The 18,888-nt window shown below is 41.8% G+C and overlaps 1 protein-coding gene across 2 annotated transcripts; it reads right to left on the bottom strand.

Moving 5' to 3' along the window:
* Positions 1-117: 117 nt before the first annotated feature.
* Positions 118-17,977, bottom strand: LOC111977038 (transcription factor CP2). Of its 2 annotated transcripts, XM_024006296.2 has the most exons (18): positions 17,670-17,977; positions 16,992-17,225; positions 14,970-15,121; positions 9,088-9,164; positions 8,850-8,955; positions 8,521-8,627; positions 8,142-8,294; positions 7,926-8,036; positions 7,568-7,656; positions 7,303-7,351; positions 6,296-6,322; positions 5,057-5,101; positions 4,069-4,162; positions 3,860-3,950; positions 3,638-3,744; positions 2,585-2,727; positions 2,319-2,370; positions 118-2,198 (listed from the first exon to the last, which is right to left on the bottom strand). In XM_024006296.2, exons 2-18 carry the CDS (start codon positions 17,111-17,113, stop codon positions 2,161-2,163), a joined length of 1,563 nt encoding a protein of 520 aa, XP_023862064.1. In that variant the 5' UTR covers positions 17,114-17,225; positions 17,670-17,977; the 3' UTR covers positions 118-2,160. The 2 variants fall into 2 exon arrangements, with proteins under 2 accessions (XP_023862064.1, XP_070304069.1); XM_070447968.1 differs by lacking the exon at positions 6,296-6,322.
* Positions 17,978-18,888: the final 911 nt, after the last annotated feature.

Raw genomic sequence — 18,888 nt, 5'->3', positions numbered from 1 at the left:
TGCGAGACTTAAGTTTTGGGTTAACCAAGATGACCAAATCAGTGGCGGGGCGTCTAAAACATTTTCTCAATGGTGCCCATCCAAAACGAGGCAGAGAAAAATACAAAACAGGCAATGTATGGGTAAGTAGTTTAATCGTTCTGATGACTTGGATGAGGGGCAAAGGTGGGCAACATCTAGCGTTCAGTAGAACCTTATTGAATGGGAACCAACTCTAGCTTTCCACATGCAGCTGTGGTATACCCTGAACAACCCACTACTATATATTAATACTTGATAGTGGTAATATCCCAAAACAATGTAGACTGCTTCTCTTTAAACAAGGTAGAAACACAAGTCTGTTTACACATTTATAAAAACAGTCAAAGTAAAACATGATTCAAAATTCACACTTTTAAACAACCATCTACTACAAAAAAAAGTTAACAAATTGTCCAAAACCATCTTAATGACACTGTAAAGTGATAAATACAGTATAACGGTAAATAGGGATAGCGGGCAAGACAGAGACTAGTAGGTTGCTGGTGTTGCCACGGTGTGTGGTCAATAAAGAAAGTGATGTCAATCGGTTTAATGAATAAGGGGGAGGCATGAACAGAACAGTATACTGACACAGACTTGACAGTGATTAAAGACCTAGAAAAGCTGCACAGATGGACGAAAAATACTACTTGACAGATGTGGGCTTTCACAGGAGCACAGCGCTCACTGGGAGAACAGAGGGGATCTCATATATGCTACAGGTGTCCCTTTCATTTTCCATTATGACTTCCTGTTAAGATTTTAGGTTGAAGATATTACTTTGTCCTAACCTGGATAATTCCAAATAAACAAATTCATGGGACCAGCAAATTCATGTTGGATTCCACAGGATCAGCATTGAAAACATTTTTTATTTTATCCTTTATTTTACCAGGTAAGTTGACTGAGAACACGTTCTCATTTACAGCAACGACCTGGGGAATAGTTACAGGGGAGAGGAGGGGATGAATGAGCCAATTGTAAACTGGGGTTTTATTAGGTGGCCATGATGATTTTGAGGGCCAGATTGGGAATTTAGCCAGGACACCAGGGTTAACACCCCTACTCTTACGATAAGTGCCATGGGATCTTTAATGACCTCAGAGAGTCAGGACACCCATTTTAACATCCCACCCGAAAGACGGCACCCTACACAGGGCAGTGTCCCCAATCGCTGCCCTGGGGCATTGGGATATTTTTTAGACCAGAGGAAAGAGTGCCTCTTACTGGCCCTCCAACACCACTTCCAGCAGCATCTGGTCTCCCATCCAGGGACTGACCAGGACCAACCCTGCTTAGCTTCAGAAGCAAGCCAGCAGTGGTATGCAGGGTGGTATGCTGCTGGCATGACATGATCAGCGGTCAGGAAATCCAAGTAATAAAATGGCTGTAGATCATTTGAAAAACCTATAAATGAATAAAACAGTTATGCTATATGCTTGCTGAGTAAATTATCTACAATTGTTTTTATTTTTACACTTTCTGTACTGCTTCCAGTCATTTTCGCTCACATTGCTGGTCCCGTGTTCTAGAATGCTTCCGCATTTATGCAAAGAATTATGGGATATTAGAACCCTTTTGTATCTTTAACCTAGTTAAGATTTTATATCCTGTGCAAGCTTTGTTGCCGTAGCTACTTAACCATGACCACGGTCCTCACAAAACGACTCCTTGATGTCCAGCAGCCTAGTAGGAGGAGGAGATGGAGACCGGAGACCATACGCACTCTGCATCTCTTGTTGTGGATCCCTTTCCATGCAACACTGAATTCTAAAAACAAGACAGCAAAGTCGTTGATTCTGAAGCAGTCGATTCTCTTTTTCAAACATATGAGCAACAAAGCAGGAAAACGCAACCATTTAAAAAGGGGTTTTAGTATGGGAGGAGACTGGAGAGTTGCATCAATATGGCAGCTCAAATAGTGTCACTCCTTTAAAATAAGACAATAAGGTATCGAGGATGGGCAAGGTGCTTCAGTCAAAATGTTCCCTGTAGCGAGCAGCCTCTAGAGAATCGTTGAGCGAAACGATCGGGTCATCTTCAGCACGGTCCAGGTACATCAAGGGCTGAGGCTGTAGAGGGGCTGGCAGGGTTGGGTGTCAGGAGAGAGCGGGGGCTAGACAATCCCCCAGACAGTTTTCATTTCAGGATGATGTGGTAGCCGTCGTTCGTCTCGGCTGAGGATTAACAAAAACAGCGCCTATATCATGAAGGGTGATTTTACAAGCGTAGCTACCACAGACACTTCTCCACCCTCCAATATTTGTGGTAAAAGAAAACAACTGGATGGCACTCACCTTTCATTGTATCCAAAACAAAACATACTTCATCCTGGAAGTTTTGAATCATCTGTGAGAAACGAGAGATTCCGTCTTAGAGGCCAATAACGTTGTATACATTAGGACAGCCTTAAGGCAGACTGAGCCAGAGACAAAGGCTGCGTCTAAAATCAGACCCTATTGTGTAGCTCACCCCTTTTGGGACTCTGAGCAAAACTAGGGCACAACATAGGAATAGGGTGCCTTTTCGGACAACACAAAAGGTAGACTAAAGAAAGCCTTACCTCGTCACTGACCAGGACATGTATACCAGTGGGTCCCTGTTTAAAGATCTGACTGATCTGTCTGGGTGAGATGTTGAAGAGCTGAGCGATCTTCTCTGTCAGCTCAACTGCTGTCAAGTCCTCCAGGTAGATGGCATGGTACACTGCAGAAGAAAACAGACGTGTACAGGAATACATTATCAATAATTGTCGTAGCACCTTGTCCCCCAATCCATGTGTAAATATTGGACTATAAATAGTGCCTTCCTGTATTAAAACTTATGCTTAAATGTTTATTCTATTCTTCTGCCATTTACTTTATGTTCATATTCTTATATTATTTCTTATTGTTGTTGCATTGTCGAGAAGGAACCTGCAAGTAAGTATTTCGTTGGACGGTGTATACCATGTGTATCCTGTACATACCACAAGTAAAACATGAAACAGTGTGGTATGCCGTAACAAACAGAGAGCTATCATTATGCCATATGATGCTTTGCACCGCCATCAGCAAGTAGGTAAGCATGCGTTATGAATGCTTTATACACTGAGTATACAAAACATTAAGAACACCTGCTCTTTCCATGACAGACTAACCAGGTGAATCCAGGCGAAAGCTATGATCCCTTATTGATGTACACTTCAAAAATCAGTGTAGATGAAGGGGAGAAGACAGGTTAAAGAAGGATTTTTAAGCCTTGAGACATGGATGTTGTATGTGTACCATTCAGAGGGTGAATGGGCAAGACAAAAGATTTAAGTGCCTTTGAACGGGGTACAGTAGTAGGTGCCAGGCACACCAATTTGTGTCAAGAACTGCAACATTGCTGGGTTTTTCACGCTCAGTTTCCCATGTGTGTATCAAGTAAGGTCTACCCCCCCAAAGGACATCCAGCCAACTTGACAACTGTGGGAAGCATTGGAGTCAACATAGGCCAGCATCCCTGTGGAACACTTTCGATACCTATGCCCTGACGAATTGAGGCTGTTCTAAAGGCAAAGGGGGGGGGTGCAACTCAATATTAAGGTGTTCTTAATATTTGGTATATTCAGAGTAGAACACAGAACACATACCGAAAAAAGTGCTGCTAGCTGCGTCTCCGTTCTCGTGTTTCTGCTGCTGTTCCCGAGCCTGCTGGGATTCCTGGCACACATACACCGTCAGCCTGGGACGTACCACCCTGCACACACACCGAAATAAGCTGACAAACTTCTCACTTTAAAAAAAATTGTGATAAAATTCAATAGGCATTTGAATGCTGCAATATGGAAGTAGTGATAAGAAAGAAGACTAACCGTCCTTTCAACGCGTTGAAGAGCCTAATACCATCTGCTGGCCCACATATCTGAATGACATCTTCCCTGGTCAGCTTCAACAGATCAGCTCCTGGAACAAATCAGCCTACTTTTAGACTGACTTCCACAACATGACAATGTTGAGAATATAAATTCACTGCAATATATATATATATATATGTGTTGAGAATATATATATACCTTCTTACCTGAGAAATTAGTGAAGAGCCGACAGAACGGTGAAAAGCGGTTTCTATGGAGCCACTGCTGTGCATCCTGTGGTGTTGCCGTGGGTAACAGGTTCTGTTTGTTCCAAAAGAGAGACAGGTGGAGCAAACGCAATCCAAATGTTAATTCACTTCTGGATTGTACACTTTTAAAAACAATCAATTCCACTGTAAGGTCAGATGTATACAGCCAGGTATGAGCAGTTTATCTGAGCTAACCCATCCCAGAACATGTTACATGGAGGAATACAGACCCATTACAATGTCAGAGTAGATTCAAATTGTGTTCTAAGAGGTTTACAGTACACACAAAAATTACCGTAGACCACTGTAGCAGTCATCCACATCTGCACACATAAATAAATAGTTATGGTCTTGGTTGTTCTACACACACGCAAACATTTATGCTGGGAGCCTGGTCAGAGATGACATGCAATGTACAAGTAACTGCCAAAATACAGGAAACGTGAGTAAATGAAGGATAGAAAGTATATTGAAAGCAGATGCTTCCACACAGGTGTGGCTGAGTTAATTATGCAATTAACATCCCATCATGCTTAGGGTGATGTATAAAAAATGCCCAGATGTCCATTATTTTGGCTACCATGTCTAGAAGAGATCTCACTTTGAAAGAGGTGTCTCAAAGGAACATAAGGGGTTTAAAGGGTGTGTGTGTCTCAGTTCACCAGATCTCAACCCAATTGAACACTTATGAGAGATTCAGGAGCGGCGCCCGAGACAGCGTTTTCCAGCACCATCAACGAAACATGATGAAAGTTCCCTCCAATAGAGTTCCAGACACTTGTAGAAACTATGCCAAGCTGCATTGAAGCTGTTCTGGCACGTGGTGGCCTAACGGCCTATTCAGACACTGTTCCTTCATTTTGACAGTTACCTGTATCTCACTTTTGCTTTGAAAGCCCAAAAAATGACATTCAAACTAGAAACCATCAAATAAATTCATATATACCTGATGGATACTTTCACCGTCTCTTGTAAGTAGATGGGATGGCAACTGTAAAGCAGAATGTCTCAATTTTAAAATTGTATCGTCATATTTCAAAACCTCCCCAATCCCCCAAAAACTTTGCTCATGTATTTCTGTCTATAAATGGGGGTAAAACACAAGGAGTGATATTTTGCAAACAGCAACGTTGTCAAAATACAGTGTATTCAGAAAGTATTCAGACCCCTTAACGTTTATGTTACAGCTTTACTCTAAAAGAAAATCACACACAATACCCCACAACGACAAAGTGAAAAACTGTTTTTTAGAAATGTTTGCAAATTTAAAAGCAAAACTGAAATACCTTATTTACATAGAGTACCAGTCAAAATTTGACACACCTCATTCCAGTGTTTCTTTATTTGTACTATTTTCTATATTATAGAATAGTGAATACATCAAAACTATGAAATAACATATATGGAATCATGTAATAACCAAAAACAAAGTGTTAAACAAATCAAAATATATTTTATATTTGAGATTCTTCAAAGTAGCCACCGTTTGCACACTCTTGGCATTATTTCAACCAGCTTCACCTGGAATGCTTTACCAACAGTCTTGAAGGAGTTCCCACATATTGTGTGTAGATTGTTGAGGGATTTTTATTTTTTTTAATAAGGCTGTAACGTAACAAAATGTGGAAAAAGTGAAGGGGTCTGAATACTTTCCAAATGCACTTTACATCCTATTGCCATATACACACACTCGGCGTTTGAAATGCAATGGTTACATGACTATTACGTACATCATGTAGAAGCATTGTAATAAATGCTGGTACAAGTAATGGGAGTATTACAGCAGGCTGGTTCCAGATCTGTTTGTGCTCTGGCCAACTCTATTGCCAATGATTGGCATGACAATGAGTGACAAGGAGGTTGCATGATGGCACAAACAGACTGGCACTCAGGCAAATATTAGTGTCATTCGACACAAACTGCACCTTTTTTTTCATGTAAAAAATTCAAGCAGGCCTTTGGGAGAGTTAAGACAGATGTTGCTGCCTACAAATGATTAAACTACCCAAAACAACTGGATACACACTTATCATTATCAGACGGCAAGTAATAGGGTTAATAAGTGCAATCAATCGTTTAAAGATATATTATTAGTGAATATTGCACATTCTGTTTGAGTCGGTCTAAACCGTGAAGTCTGCATCTTAAATCAGAGTCAGACGTTTAGAAAAGGTTGGAAACTTACAATTGTATCAGTCAGACAGCTCTCAATCTATATTGGATAATAATGCAGGAGAAAGAAGGGAGAAAAGGTGTACACACCCTTTATAAAACTGAACTGACAGGTGCACGGACATGGCTATCTAGGCTCATTTCAAGGTCTGTTTCCATCCATCAACCATATTAAATCATTTGGATGCACGTGATACAACAGATTCTTTATGGAGGACAGTCTACTACAGTAGTTAAATGGTTGCTTTGATGGACCCAAAAACAAAGGGCATGTTTTACCCATGTATTAATAACTGGCTTGGTTCTATGTATCGATAAATGGGAAAACAGAGGGAGTCACAAGAGAAGAACAATTCAATATAAGCACTGCACTAATTCAATGTTCGCACAAATTAATAAAACTGTTGAAAGCAAAGGGACGTATCCACATTTTAGTTTTTTTTCATTACATTTCTCATTCTGCAGGTTCTTATAAAATTAGTCAGGTATTCTAAACCTGAGATTTATCAATGCATAGCCTTTGCTTTTCCCAACTGTTGCAAATCATTTCCAGACAGAAAACCATTTCAGCAAAGTACAAAACAGTTTTGACATATTCATTATTCATTATTTTTGTAAATATATTCGACTACATGCAAATGTGATCAATGGAGAAAGGGTAAAAAAAACTGACATCTATCATGTGAAAACAAGATGTAAAGTCGTGCTGCTTTGAAAATAAAATAACGTACTGATTGCAAAGTTACATAGCCAGTCTCCTCAGCCGTCATTCTTACACTTCAGTTTAAATAGCCCACTACTGACAATTTCCTACAGTATTTCACTAGTGCTGCTGCCAAAAGCAAAAGGCAAAATGTGAACTTAAAGCATGACCACAATGTGCCAACTTCAGTTATGTGAAAAAAGCTGGACTTTAAACATGTAGATGTGGGGGTTGGTGACATGGGAAGGGATGGTGCAGGAGACTGTGACCCATAGGTGGGTTTTGGACACACAAAGGGAAGGGACACAGGCACTTACATCTGCTACCTGATCAACTAGCTCTGGCTGGTGACTGGGGGATCCATTGCTGGGAGGGACAGAGAAAAGGAACATGAAAAGGTTGAGATGTACATTCTGGGAATAGAAGGAAAATAGACAGACATTCCCAAAGAACAGAGGTATTAGACATTACATTGCATCCCCACATAATCTTTTATAAATGTACATATCAAACAAAATAAACAATTTGTAACGCAAGCAGTGTGGTTCAGTGCAGGCTGCATGTTTATGTCCTGATACCTACCCCTCTGCCACTGGAAAACTGTTGTGTGAGCTGTTGAAGCCAGGCGATGGAGAGTTATTTACATAGGTGACCTCTGGCCAGGGAGAGCACTGCAAGAGAACATTTCTGTTATTCTAGTAGGGAGGGACCTAGGCTCTTTACATAATCCAGCATTCCAGATGCAAGTTATTACTTCATGAAGAAAACCTGTGTACAGAATTTCTATGCATTATGATATTACTGACACAAATAATTAAAAGGATGCATCATTTTGCTCATGTTTCTTCATTCCTTAGACTTCATACTGACTGCTACCACATCTTCCTCTCCATATCCAACATTTTCCTCCATCCCATTCACTCAATACACTGACTCTAACCTCTGTTAGGATGGTGGTTTCATACGAGGGCTGGTATTTCTCCTTCTCCTGAGGCGCCCTCTTTTCCATCTTCTCTCGGTCTGTCTTCTGCTTCCTGTCTGCACCTTTAGGCTGCCACAGGTGAGGTAAAGTTGTTTATAATGGACAGTACCGTGATCAGGATCAAATGACGCTTTATGGCAACAGTAAATGTCTTTGGTCAGACTTTCTTCTCACCTTGAAGACTTTGACCTGACAGCTGGCAGAATGCAAGTGCTCTGTATACTCTTCGCCATCATTCTCTTTGAAAGTGTCGATCTGGATGCGGAAAGGCACGCCCTTCTCTCCCCCGTGCTTCCGCATAGTGAACTCTGTGCTGATGCAGTGAACCTAAAACAAGGAATCAGCATGCCTATTTGAAAACAGAAGGATTTTGCTAAAGTTGTCATATTAGGACAAAACTATTAGTTTAATTCAGTACAAACATGGTGAGAGCTCTATTTGGCTTGAAAACCCATTTGTTTCCACTCCATTCAGATAGTCTTGGACTGACGTTAGAAGATAAGCTAGGACCAGCATTATGAAAACAACCATGTGGTTGTGTTTATCATGCTACCTGGATAAAAACCGAGGTTCTTTTTGAAGGGTCCCACAGGAACTCCACAGTGTTAAGCTGAGTAGGGTTAGCCCTGGGATCGACCATGCCAACTGACATGGGGATATCTACAATGGAGCAACACGAGACAAGTTATCAGAAGGATTGTGTGAGCACTCAGTCTTTATGTTATACAGCCTGTTGTCAACCATCATTTATTTCACTGAAGAAACAACGCAGTGTTATTTGAAACCATGTCAGTGCCACAGCAGCTAAAGTCTTAAAAGCAGCACCCTCCTATCCTTCTTCACCCAGAGTAGGCCACCACCCATGACGGACAGACAGCTTACCCAGGTCGAGGATGCGGTCTCCAGGCCTGTTCCAGCGCCAGCCCTCCAGCTGCTGGTGCTCTGTGTACTGAAGACGCCGGTCATGGAAGACCACGCGGATGATGCTCTGTGGGCACACAGAAAACAGCACTGAGGAACTATGAAGTACCTACATGACTGATAGACCACATGGGACATTCTCATTGGAACAGACCCATGCAATCACTTACTCACGACTCAGGGTTCTTGTTCATCTTACCTTCACCATTTTGCCAGTGATTTCTGGGAGTTCACCCAATTTCCGATTGTCAAGCATTCGAATTTCATAAGACTGTCCTGAAATCGAAACAGAATCTTTAGATAGATGGAACACACACAGTGCCTTCAGAAAGTATTCACACCCCTTGACATCCCACATTTTGTTGTTTTACAGCTTAAAATTGATTCAATTTAGATTTTTTTGTCACTGGCCTACACACAATATCACATAAATGTCAAAGTGGAATTATGTTTAGAAATTTTTACAAATTTTTTAAAGTGAAAAGCTGAAATGTCCTGAGTAAATAAGTAATCAGCCCCTTTGTTATGGCAAGCCTAAATATGTTCCGGAGTAGAAATGTGCCTAACAAGTCACATAAGTTGCATTGACTCACTCTGTGTGCAATAAGTGTTTAACAGGATTTTCATGACTACCTCATCTCTGTACCCCATACATACAGATAATTGTAAGGTCTCTCAGTCGAGCAGTGAATTTCAAACACAGATTCAACAACAAAGACCAGGGAGATTTTCCAATGCCTCGCAAAGGGCACCTATTGGTAAAAAAAAGGAAAAAAGCAAACATTGAATATCCCTTTGAGCATGGTGAAGTTACACCATCCAAAGTGTATCGACATACCCAGTAACTACAAGGACACAGGCGTCCTTCCTAACTCCGTTCCCAGAGAGGAAGGAAACCGTGCAGGGATTTCACCATGAGACCAATGAGGCCTTTGAAGCAGTTACAGGGTTTTAATGGCTGTGATAGGAGAAAACTGAGGATGGATCAACATTGTAGTTACTCCACAATACTAACCAAATGACAGAGTGAAAAGTAGACTGTACAGAATAAAAACATATTTGCAAAAAGGCACGAAAGTAAAACTGCAAACAATGTCAAAATTAACTTTGTCCTGAGAATCCAACATATCACTGAGTACCACTCTTTATATTTTCAAGCATGTGGCTGCATCATGTTATGGGTATGCTTGTCATCAGCAAAGACTAGGGACTTTTTAAGGATAAAAATAAACAAAATAGAGCTAAGCACAGGGGAAATCCTAGCTGACTGCTTTCCAACACACTGGGAGACAAATTCACCTTTCAGCAGGACAATAACCTAAAACACATGGGTTTCTTACGAGACAATATGGAATGTTCCTGAGTAGCCTAGTTACGGTTTTGACTTAAATTGGCAAGACTTAAATGGCTGTCAAGCAATGATTAACAACCAACTTCAGAGCTTGAAGAATTTTAAAAATAATAAATGTGCAAATATTGTACAATGCAGGTGTGCAAAGCTCTAAGCAACTTACTCACAAAGACTACCAGCTGTAATCGCCGCCATAGGTGATTATAACATGTATTGACTTAAGGGGTGTGAACACTTACGTAAATGTGAAATTTCTGTATATAAGTTTCAATAAATTTGCAAACATTTCTAAAAACATGTATTCACTTTGGCATTATGGGGTATTGTGTGTGTGTGTAGATGGGTTAGGGGAAAAAATACATTCAATAAAAAAAAATTCAGGCTGTTACAACAAAATGTAGAATAAGTCAACTTTGAGGGCACTGAGTGTATGTTTAAGAAAGAGATATTTATTTATTTATTTATATAAAAACACAAAGTCCATATTATTATTTATTTAGGCTGCAAATTCCGAGCCTGGTAACTAACTCTAATGAACTTGTCCTATGCATCAGTGGTAACTCTTCGATTATAATCACAGCCGTATATATTCCCCCCCAAGCAGACACATCGATGGCCCTGAACGAACTTTATTTGACTCTATGTAAACTGGAAAGCACATATCCTGAGGCTGCATTCATTGTAGTTGGGGATTTTAACAAGGCTAATCTGAAAACAAGACTCCCTAAATTCTATCAGCATATCGATTGCGCAACCAGGGCTGGTAAAACCCTGGATCATTGTTATTCTAACTTCCGCGACGCATATAAGGCCCTCCCCCGCTCTCCTTTCGGAAAAGCTGACCACGACTCCATTTTGTTGCTTCCAGCCTACAGACAGACACTAAAACAAGAAGCTCCCGCGCTCAGGTCTGTTCAACGCTGGTCCGACCAATCTGATTCCACGCTTCAAGACTGCTTCGATCACGTGGATTGGGATATGTTCCGCATTGCGTCCAACAACAACATTGACAAATACGCTGATTCGGTGATCGAGTTCATTAGAAAGTGCATTGGCGATGTCGTACCCTCAACAACTATTAAAACATTCCCAAACCAGAAACCGTGGATTAATGGCAGCATTCGCGCAAAACTGAAAGCGCGAACCACTGCTTTTAACCAGGGCAAGGTGACCGGAAACATGACCGAATACAAACAGTGTAGCTATTCCCTCCGCAAGGCAATCAAACAAGCTAAGCCCAGACGACATCCCCAGCCGCGTCCTCAGAGCATGCGCAGACCAGCTGGCTGGTGTGTTTACAGACATATTCAATCAATTCTTATCCCAGTCTGCTGTTCCCACATGCTTCAAGTGGGCCACCATTGTTCCTGTTCCTGAGCTAGGTAACTAAATTTAGCTCAGGTAACTGAGCTAAATGACTACCGCCCCGTAGCACTCACTTCCGTCATCATGAAGTGCTTTGAGAGACTAGTCAAGGACCATATCACCTCCACCCTACCTGACACCCTAGACCCACTCCAATTTGCTTACCGCCCCAATAGATCCACAGACGACGCAATCGCAACCACACTGCCCTAACCCATCTGCACAAGAGGAATACCTATGTGAGAATGCTGTTCATCGACTACAGCTCAGCATTTAACACCATAGTACCCTCCAAACTCGTCATCAAGCTCGAGACCCTGGGTCTCGACGCCGCCCTGTGCAACTGGGTACTGGACTTCCTGACGGGCCGCCCCCAGGTGGTGAGGGTAGGTAACAACATCTCCACCCCGCTGATCCTCAACACTGGGGCCCCACAAGGGTGCGTTATGAGCCCTCTCCTGTACTCCCTGTTCACCCACGACTGCGTGGCCATGCACGCCTCCAACTCAATCATCAAGTATGCGGACGACACTACAGTGGTAGGCTTGATTACCAACAACGACGAGACGGCCTACAGGGAGGAGGTGAGGGKCCTCGGAGTGTGGTGTCAGGAAATAACCTCACACTCAACGTCAACAAAACAAAGGAGATGATTGTGGACTTCAGGAAACAGCAGAGGGAGCACCCCCCTATCCACATCGACGGGACAGTAGTGGAGAGGGTAGTAAGTTTTAAGTTCCTCGGCGTACACATCACGGACAAACTGAATTGGTCCACCCACACAAACAGCGTTGTGAAGAGGCGCTGCTGCGCCTTCTTCAACCTCAGGAGGCTGAAGAAATTTGMCTTGTCACCAAAAGCACTCACAAACTTCTACAGATGCACAATCGAGAGCATCCTGTCGGGCTGTATCACCGCCTGGTATGGCAACTGCTCCGCCCACAACCGTAAGGCTCTCCAGAGGGTAGTGAGGTCTGCACAACGCATCACTGGGGGCAAACTACCTGCCCTCCAGGACACCTACACCACCCGATGTCACAGGAAGGCCATAAAGATCATCAAGGACAACAACCACCCAAGCCACTGCCTGTTCACCCCGCTATCATCCAGAAGGCGAGGTCAGTACAGCTGCATCAAAGCAGGGACCGAGAGACTGAAAAACAGCTTCTATCTCAAGGCCACAGACTGTTAAACAGCCACCACTAACATCGAGTGGCTGCTGCCAATATACTGACTCAACTCCAGCTCACTTTAATAATGGAATTGATGGAAATTGATCAAAAATGTATCACTAGCCACTTTAAACAATGCTACTTAATATAATGTATATGTATATACTGTACTCTATATCATCTACTGCATCTTGCCATCTTTATGTAATACATGTATCACTAGCCACTTTAAACTATGCACTTTTATGTTTACATACACTACATTACTCATCTCATATGTATATACTGTACTCGATACCATCTACTGCATTTTGCCTATGCCGTTCTGTACCATCACTCGTTCATATATCTTTGTGTACATATTCTTTATCCCTTTACACGTGTGTGTATAAGGTAGTAGTTGTGGAATTGTTAGGTTAGATTACTCGTTGGTTATTACTGCATTGTCGGAACTGGAAGCACAAGCATTTCGCTACACTCGCATTAACATCTGCTAACCATCTGTATGTGACAAATTTGATTTGGCACTTCCTTTCCTGTGGAGGTCCTAATGAGAGCCAGTTTCATAATAGCGTTTGATGGTTTTTGCAACTTCCCTTGAAGAAAATTCTTGAAATTTTACACATTGACTGACATGTCTTAAAGTAATGATGGACTGACGTTTCTCTTTGCTCATTTGAGCTGTTCTTGCCATAATATAGACTTGGTCTCTTACCAAGTAGGGCTATCTTCTGAATACCACCCCTACCTTGTCACAAGACAACTGATTAGCCCAAACGCATTAAGAAGGAAAGCAATTTCACAAATAAACAAGGCACACCTGTTAATTGAAATGCATTGCAGGTGACGACCTCATGGAGCTAGTTGAGATAATGCCAAGAGTGTGCAAAGCTGTCATCAAGGCAAAGAGTGGCTACTTCGAAGACTATCAAATATATTTTGATTTGTTTAACCCTTTTTTGGTTACTACATGATTCCATGTGTAATTTCATAGTTTGATGCATCATGCTGTGGACTGGGACTGGGAGACTAGTCAGGATCAAGGGAAAGATGAACAGAGCAAAGTACAGAGAATCATTGATGAAAACCTGCTCTGGAACGCTCAGGACTTCAGACTGGAGCGAAGGTTCACCTTCCAACAGGACAAAGACCCCAAGTACACAACCAAAACAATGCAGGAGTGCCTTCGGGACAAGTCTCTGAATGTCGGCCTCCTGAGTGGCGCAGTGGTCTAAGGCAAAGCCTCGCAGTGCTAGCTGTGTCACTAGAGATCCTGGTTCGAGTCCAGGCTCTGTCGCAGCCGGGAGACCCATGTGGCGGCGCACACTTGGCCCAGCGTCATCCGGGTTAGGGGAGGGTTTGGCCGGGGTTTGTCCCATCACACTTTAGCAACTCCTGGGGCGGGCCGGGCGCAGTGCACGCTGACAGTCGCCAGGAGTACGGTGTTTCCTCCAACACATTGGTGCGGCTGGCTTCCAGGTTAAGCAGGCATTGTGTACAAGAAGCAGTGCAGCTTGGCTGGCTTGTGTTTCGGAGGTCGCACGGAACTCGACCTTCGCCACTCCCGAGTCCGTTGCTGCGAAGGGACAAGACTGAAACTACCAATTGGATACCACGAAATTGGGGAGAGAAAGTGGTAATAAATAAATAAATAGTCTGAATGTCCTTGAGTGGCCCAGCCAGAGCCCGGACTTGAACACGATCGGTCATCTCTGGTGAGACCTGAAAATAGCTGTGCAGCGACGCTCCGTATCCAACCTGACAGAACTTGAGAGGATCTGCAAAGAAGAATGGGAGAAACTCTCCAAATACAGGTGTGTCAAGCTTGTAGCGTCATACCCAAGAAGACTCTGGGCTGTAATCACTGCCAAAGGTGCTTCAACAAAGTAAAGGGTCTGAATACTTATGTAGATGTGATATTTCAGTAGTTTTTTTTTTTATACATTTGCAAAAACTTATAAAAACCTGTTTTTGCTTTTTCATTGTGGGGTATTGTGTGTAGAATTTAAATCCATTTTAAAATGAGGCTGTAAAGTAACAAAATGTGGAAAAAGTCAAGGGGTCTGAGTACTTTACAAATGCACTGTGTAAGTATGTATGTATGTATGTACACACACACAAAATCTGGCTATTACTTTCAAATTGGCATCAAATTCAAAAGAAAAGCATGTAATGTAAAACAGAGATGCTAACCTTGGTTGAGGTAGGTAAGTGTTTCATCGTGCAGTTTGATAGCAGGCGAGGTCGCTGCACACAGAACATACTGGAAAGGAAGAATCTTGTTCTCACTGTCAGGCGGCAGGTTAGACTCCTCCTGCTTAAAGATGGGGAGGGCCAGCACGTCGCTGGAGAAAGAACCACAAGACAACATGGTCAATGAACTGGCAAGCCAAGGTCTTTTACAAGCACATGACATTGGCATAGTATCAAGAACTGTCTGAAACAACAACTCAACAGAACTTGTACCTCCAGAATACGAGACAGACTGAAAAGGTAAGCTCAACTCTTACAAAAGTTTTCCAAATTAAAAACGTGAGGAAATTCTGTTACCCACCCAATAAATGTAAATGAAATTACTATTACTAGAAGCCACTGGAAAAGAACAAGTGATTTATAACAAACTTTCTTCACAGTTCATTAGTTACGATAGTAAAAACTTGTGCAATCAACTACCTTGGTATGCAGCCTAGGTATCTCATCCTCCCTCTCAACATAAGAATTATACTGACAATGAGGCACTTTAGTATCATGTAACAGAACACTTACAATACTAACAAAAGAGCAGTCAGAAAGAGAGGGATGTATCCCTTACACACAAACTGTTCCTGACACAGTAAAAATCCCAATTCTGACAGATTAAGGCCTCTTTTCTGGCATAAGAACGATCCTCAAGAGAGTACTGATGGAAGGTTAGGCCTATGCTAGCCCAATAATGGACTAAAGGAGCCTAACGTTACACCTTATAGTCCAAGAACCTTACATGTTCAGTTTAGAGGCAAATTGGTTCTGGCAGGCAAATGCTCCATCTAAACGTGAATCGAAGCTCAATTGCAGTACGGTTCTAGAAACACGTTAAAATATATATTTAACTAGGCAAGTCAGTTAAGAACAAATTCTTATTTACAATGACGACCTACCCCGGCCAAACCTGGACAACGCTTGGCCAATTGTGCGACGCCCTTTGGGACTCCCAATCACGACCAGATGTGATACAGCCTGGATTCGAACCAGGGACTGTAGTAACGCCTCTTGCACTGATATGTAGTGCCTTAGAGCGCTGTGCCACTCGGGAGTGCAACATGAAGCCCTTTACTTACATATCACATCAAAATAATTTACACTTACTGTACACTGTTTTAAACACTGTTACCGACAGTATGTTCCCGTGACATCATGTTCATGGTGTCCATCTTCTGTTTACACAAAGGTGTGTTGTAATTTTTTTACATTTTATTTATTATTATTATTATTTCTCCCTGATATGAAAAATACATTCCTTATGTTTCCAAAACAGTCCCGCAAGCAATGCGTGTTAATGTTTAGAGCAGCGTTGCAGCTCTTAATAAAACTCCCCCGGCCAGAAGATACTCTGTAGTTAGCGTCTATGAATGAGCTAAATCGTGAATTACTGGCAAAAAAAAGCTTTTTCTGTAAAATCACTATAAAATGGGCGTGTAATGTGTTTAACAAAACAAACTAATTTTGACATACACACCACCGAAAACATAAGTATTTTGAGAAGCTGTCTTATCCACCAACACAAATAGTAAGCGAACAGTAAACTATAGCTTGGGAGAGACAATTTAGCAACATTGAGAATAGGATACATTCTAAATGCATTCCATTCTAGAATGGAATATACTGAAAGTAAACAGTAGCCTAGATTTAGAGGGTCGTTTCCACTTGAGGTATGCGTTCCATAACAAACTACTTTACAGCTTCACTATTCATAGGTTCTTTGGCCGACGCTCTCTCTGAACTGAAAACACACACTCCTAACATTTAAAACAGCACCATGCAAAAGGACAAATTACTAGAGAGCGACGGCCACCAACTCATTATAGGCTAACTGATACAGATGATAGGGCCTACTCTTGAATAGATAAAACAGTATATATTTTTTTCACTGACAGATACTGATTTTCTATGTAAAAGTACAAAGTCTTGACATTAACATTTCAATAGATGAAATTATTATTCAATTATGATTCATACCTCATACTGTACGCCCCAGCTCCAAGCTCTTGTCCAATGCCAGAAAGACTGGCATCAAAGTCGTGGACCAGACCTGATTCAATCACCTCATCAGTGAGTGGCAACTTCAGAGCCCAAGCCATGACGACGCGTGGATCTGATTGCAGTCGAACTTGTCTCAAATTCTCGATCCCTGGTCACAAAATTCCAAACTGCAAATTTCTTACAGCCTGATAGATGTCTTTTGCTACCAAACTGGAAGAGAAATGCCATGAAACATACACAGTTCAGTACCAGTGTAAAGACTATTGGTTTAATATAGGCCTAGCAAACGAATTGACAAGAAATTCCAGATTGTATGGACCACAAAATGTCATCACAGCTGGCAGGTATTGCAGTATCCCACATTAAAGATATTTAAGCTAGAATGACTGGTAAGTTAAATGCTGTGTGTAGTAACTAGCGAATGTACAAAATGAAAAGCTTTGCCATATGGCATAATGTTACTATGCTAACGTTAACTACTTGCTAACTCACTAATGTAACGTAAATAACGTTACCTGGGGAACTTCAATGATTGTGGATGAATGTTTTAACGTTACCTTGCTAACGTTACAACTCAACGTGGTTTGTCGTGTTAATATGAAGTTAAATTATGATAGCACTTCTAGCTAGTACGTAAATAGCTATCGAACTTACCTTTGAAACCAAGTAAGTTGACTAGCTAACCCTGTGACCATTGCATGCCATGTTGCTCCCGCGTTCTCTCCATATTGAGATAGTTGGCTAACGTTGGTTATCTCCAACATGCGCTACTACTCTTCAGGGAAACGATGATGCGAACACTGATTATTTGAATATAACGAAACGAGAACTAATTGAGTTGTATATGGTAGTTAATTAAATCTCCATTAATCGCTATACAAACCTAATAATAAGTTTGTTTATCTACTCGGCTAGAAAGCTTATTCTTCTTCTATGATATCATGGCGGTCCGCAAACAAACATTTAAGGTGCATGCCGCCACCTACTGTGCTGGTCTGCCTAATTCTATACTACTAAGATTTTTTTTAAATAATAAATAAAATAATACAAAATATAATAATTATAATGAATCCCGACTAACTTCTACCCCCCCCCCCCCCCCATTTTTAAAATAATAAATTAAACCCCTTTCAAGCCCCCCAACCCATTCAACTTTATCTACACTGAACAAAATTATAAACGCATCATTCAATGATTTTACTGAGTTACAGTTCTTATAAGGAAATCAGTCAATTTAAATGAATTCATTAGGCCCTGGATGGGCCTGGGAGGGCATAGGCTCACCCACTTGGGGGCCAGGCCCACCAACTGGGGAGCCAGGCCCAGCCAGTCAGAGTGAGTTTTTCCCCTGAAAAGAGCTTTATTACAGACAGAAATACTCTTCAGTTTTATCAGCTGTCGGGTGGCTGGTCTGAGACCATCCCGCAGGCGAAGAAGCCAGATATGGAGGTCCTGGGCTGGCGTGGTTACTCGTGGTCTGCGGTTGTGAGGCCGGTTGGAGGTACAGCCAAATTCTCTAAAATGACGTTGGTGGCAGCTTATGGTAGAGAAATTAACATTAAATTCTCTGCCAACTGCTCTGCATGCTATTTGCACACTCCCTCAACATGAGATATCTGTGGCAGTGTTGTGTGACAAAACTGCACATTTTAGTGGCCTTTTATTATCCCCAGCACAAGGTGCACCTATGTAATTATCATGCCCCTTTTTTTATCAACTTCTTGATATGCCACACCTGTCAGGTGGATGGATTACCTTGGCAAAGGAGAAACGCTCACTCACAGGGATGTAAACAAATTTGTGCAAAAATTTGAGAGAAATAAGCTTTTTGTGCATATGGAACATTTCTGGGATCTTTTATTTCAGCTCATGA

Source organism: Salvelinus sp. IW2-2015, linkage group LG17, assembly GCF_002910315.2.
Source record: "Salvelinus sp. IW2-2015 linkage group LG17, ASM291031v2, whole genome shotgun sequence".
NCBI classification, from domain to species: Eukaryota; Metazoa; Chordata; class Actinopteri; order Salmoniformes; family Salmonidae; genus Salvelinus; species Salvelinus sp. IW2-2015.
This window is presented reverse-complemented; position numbering and strand designations above follow the sequence as displayed.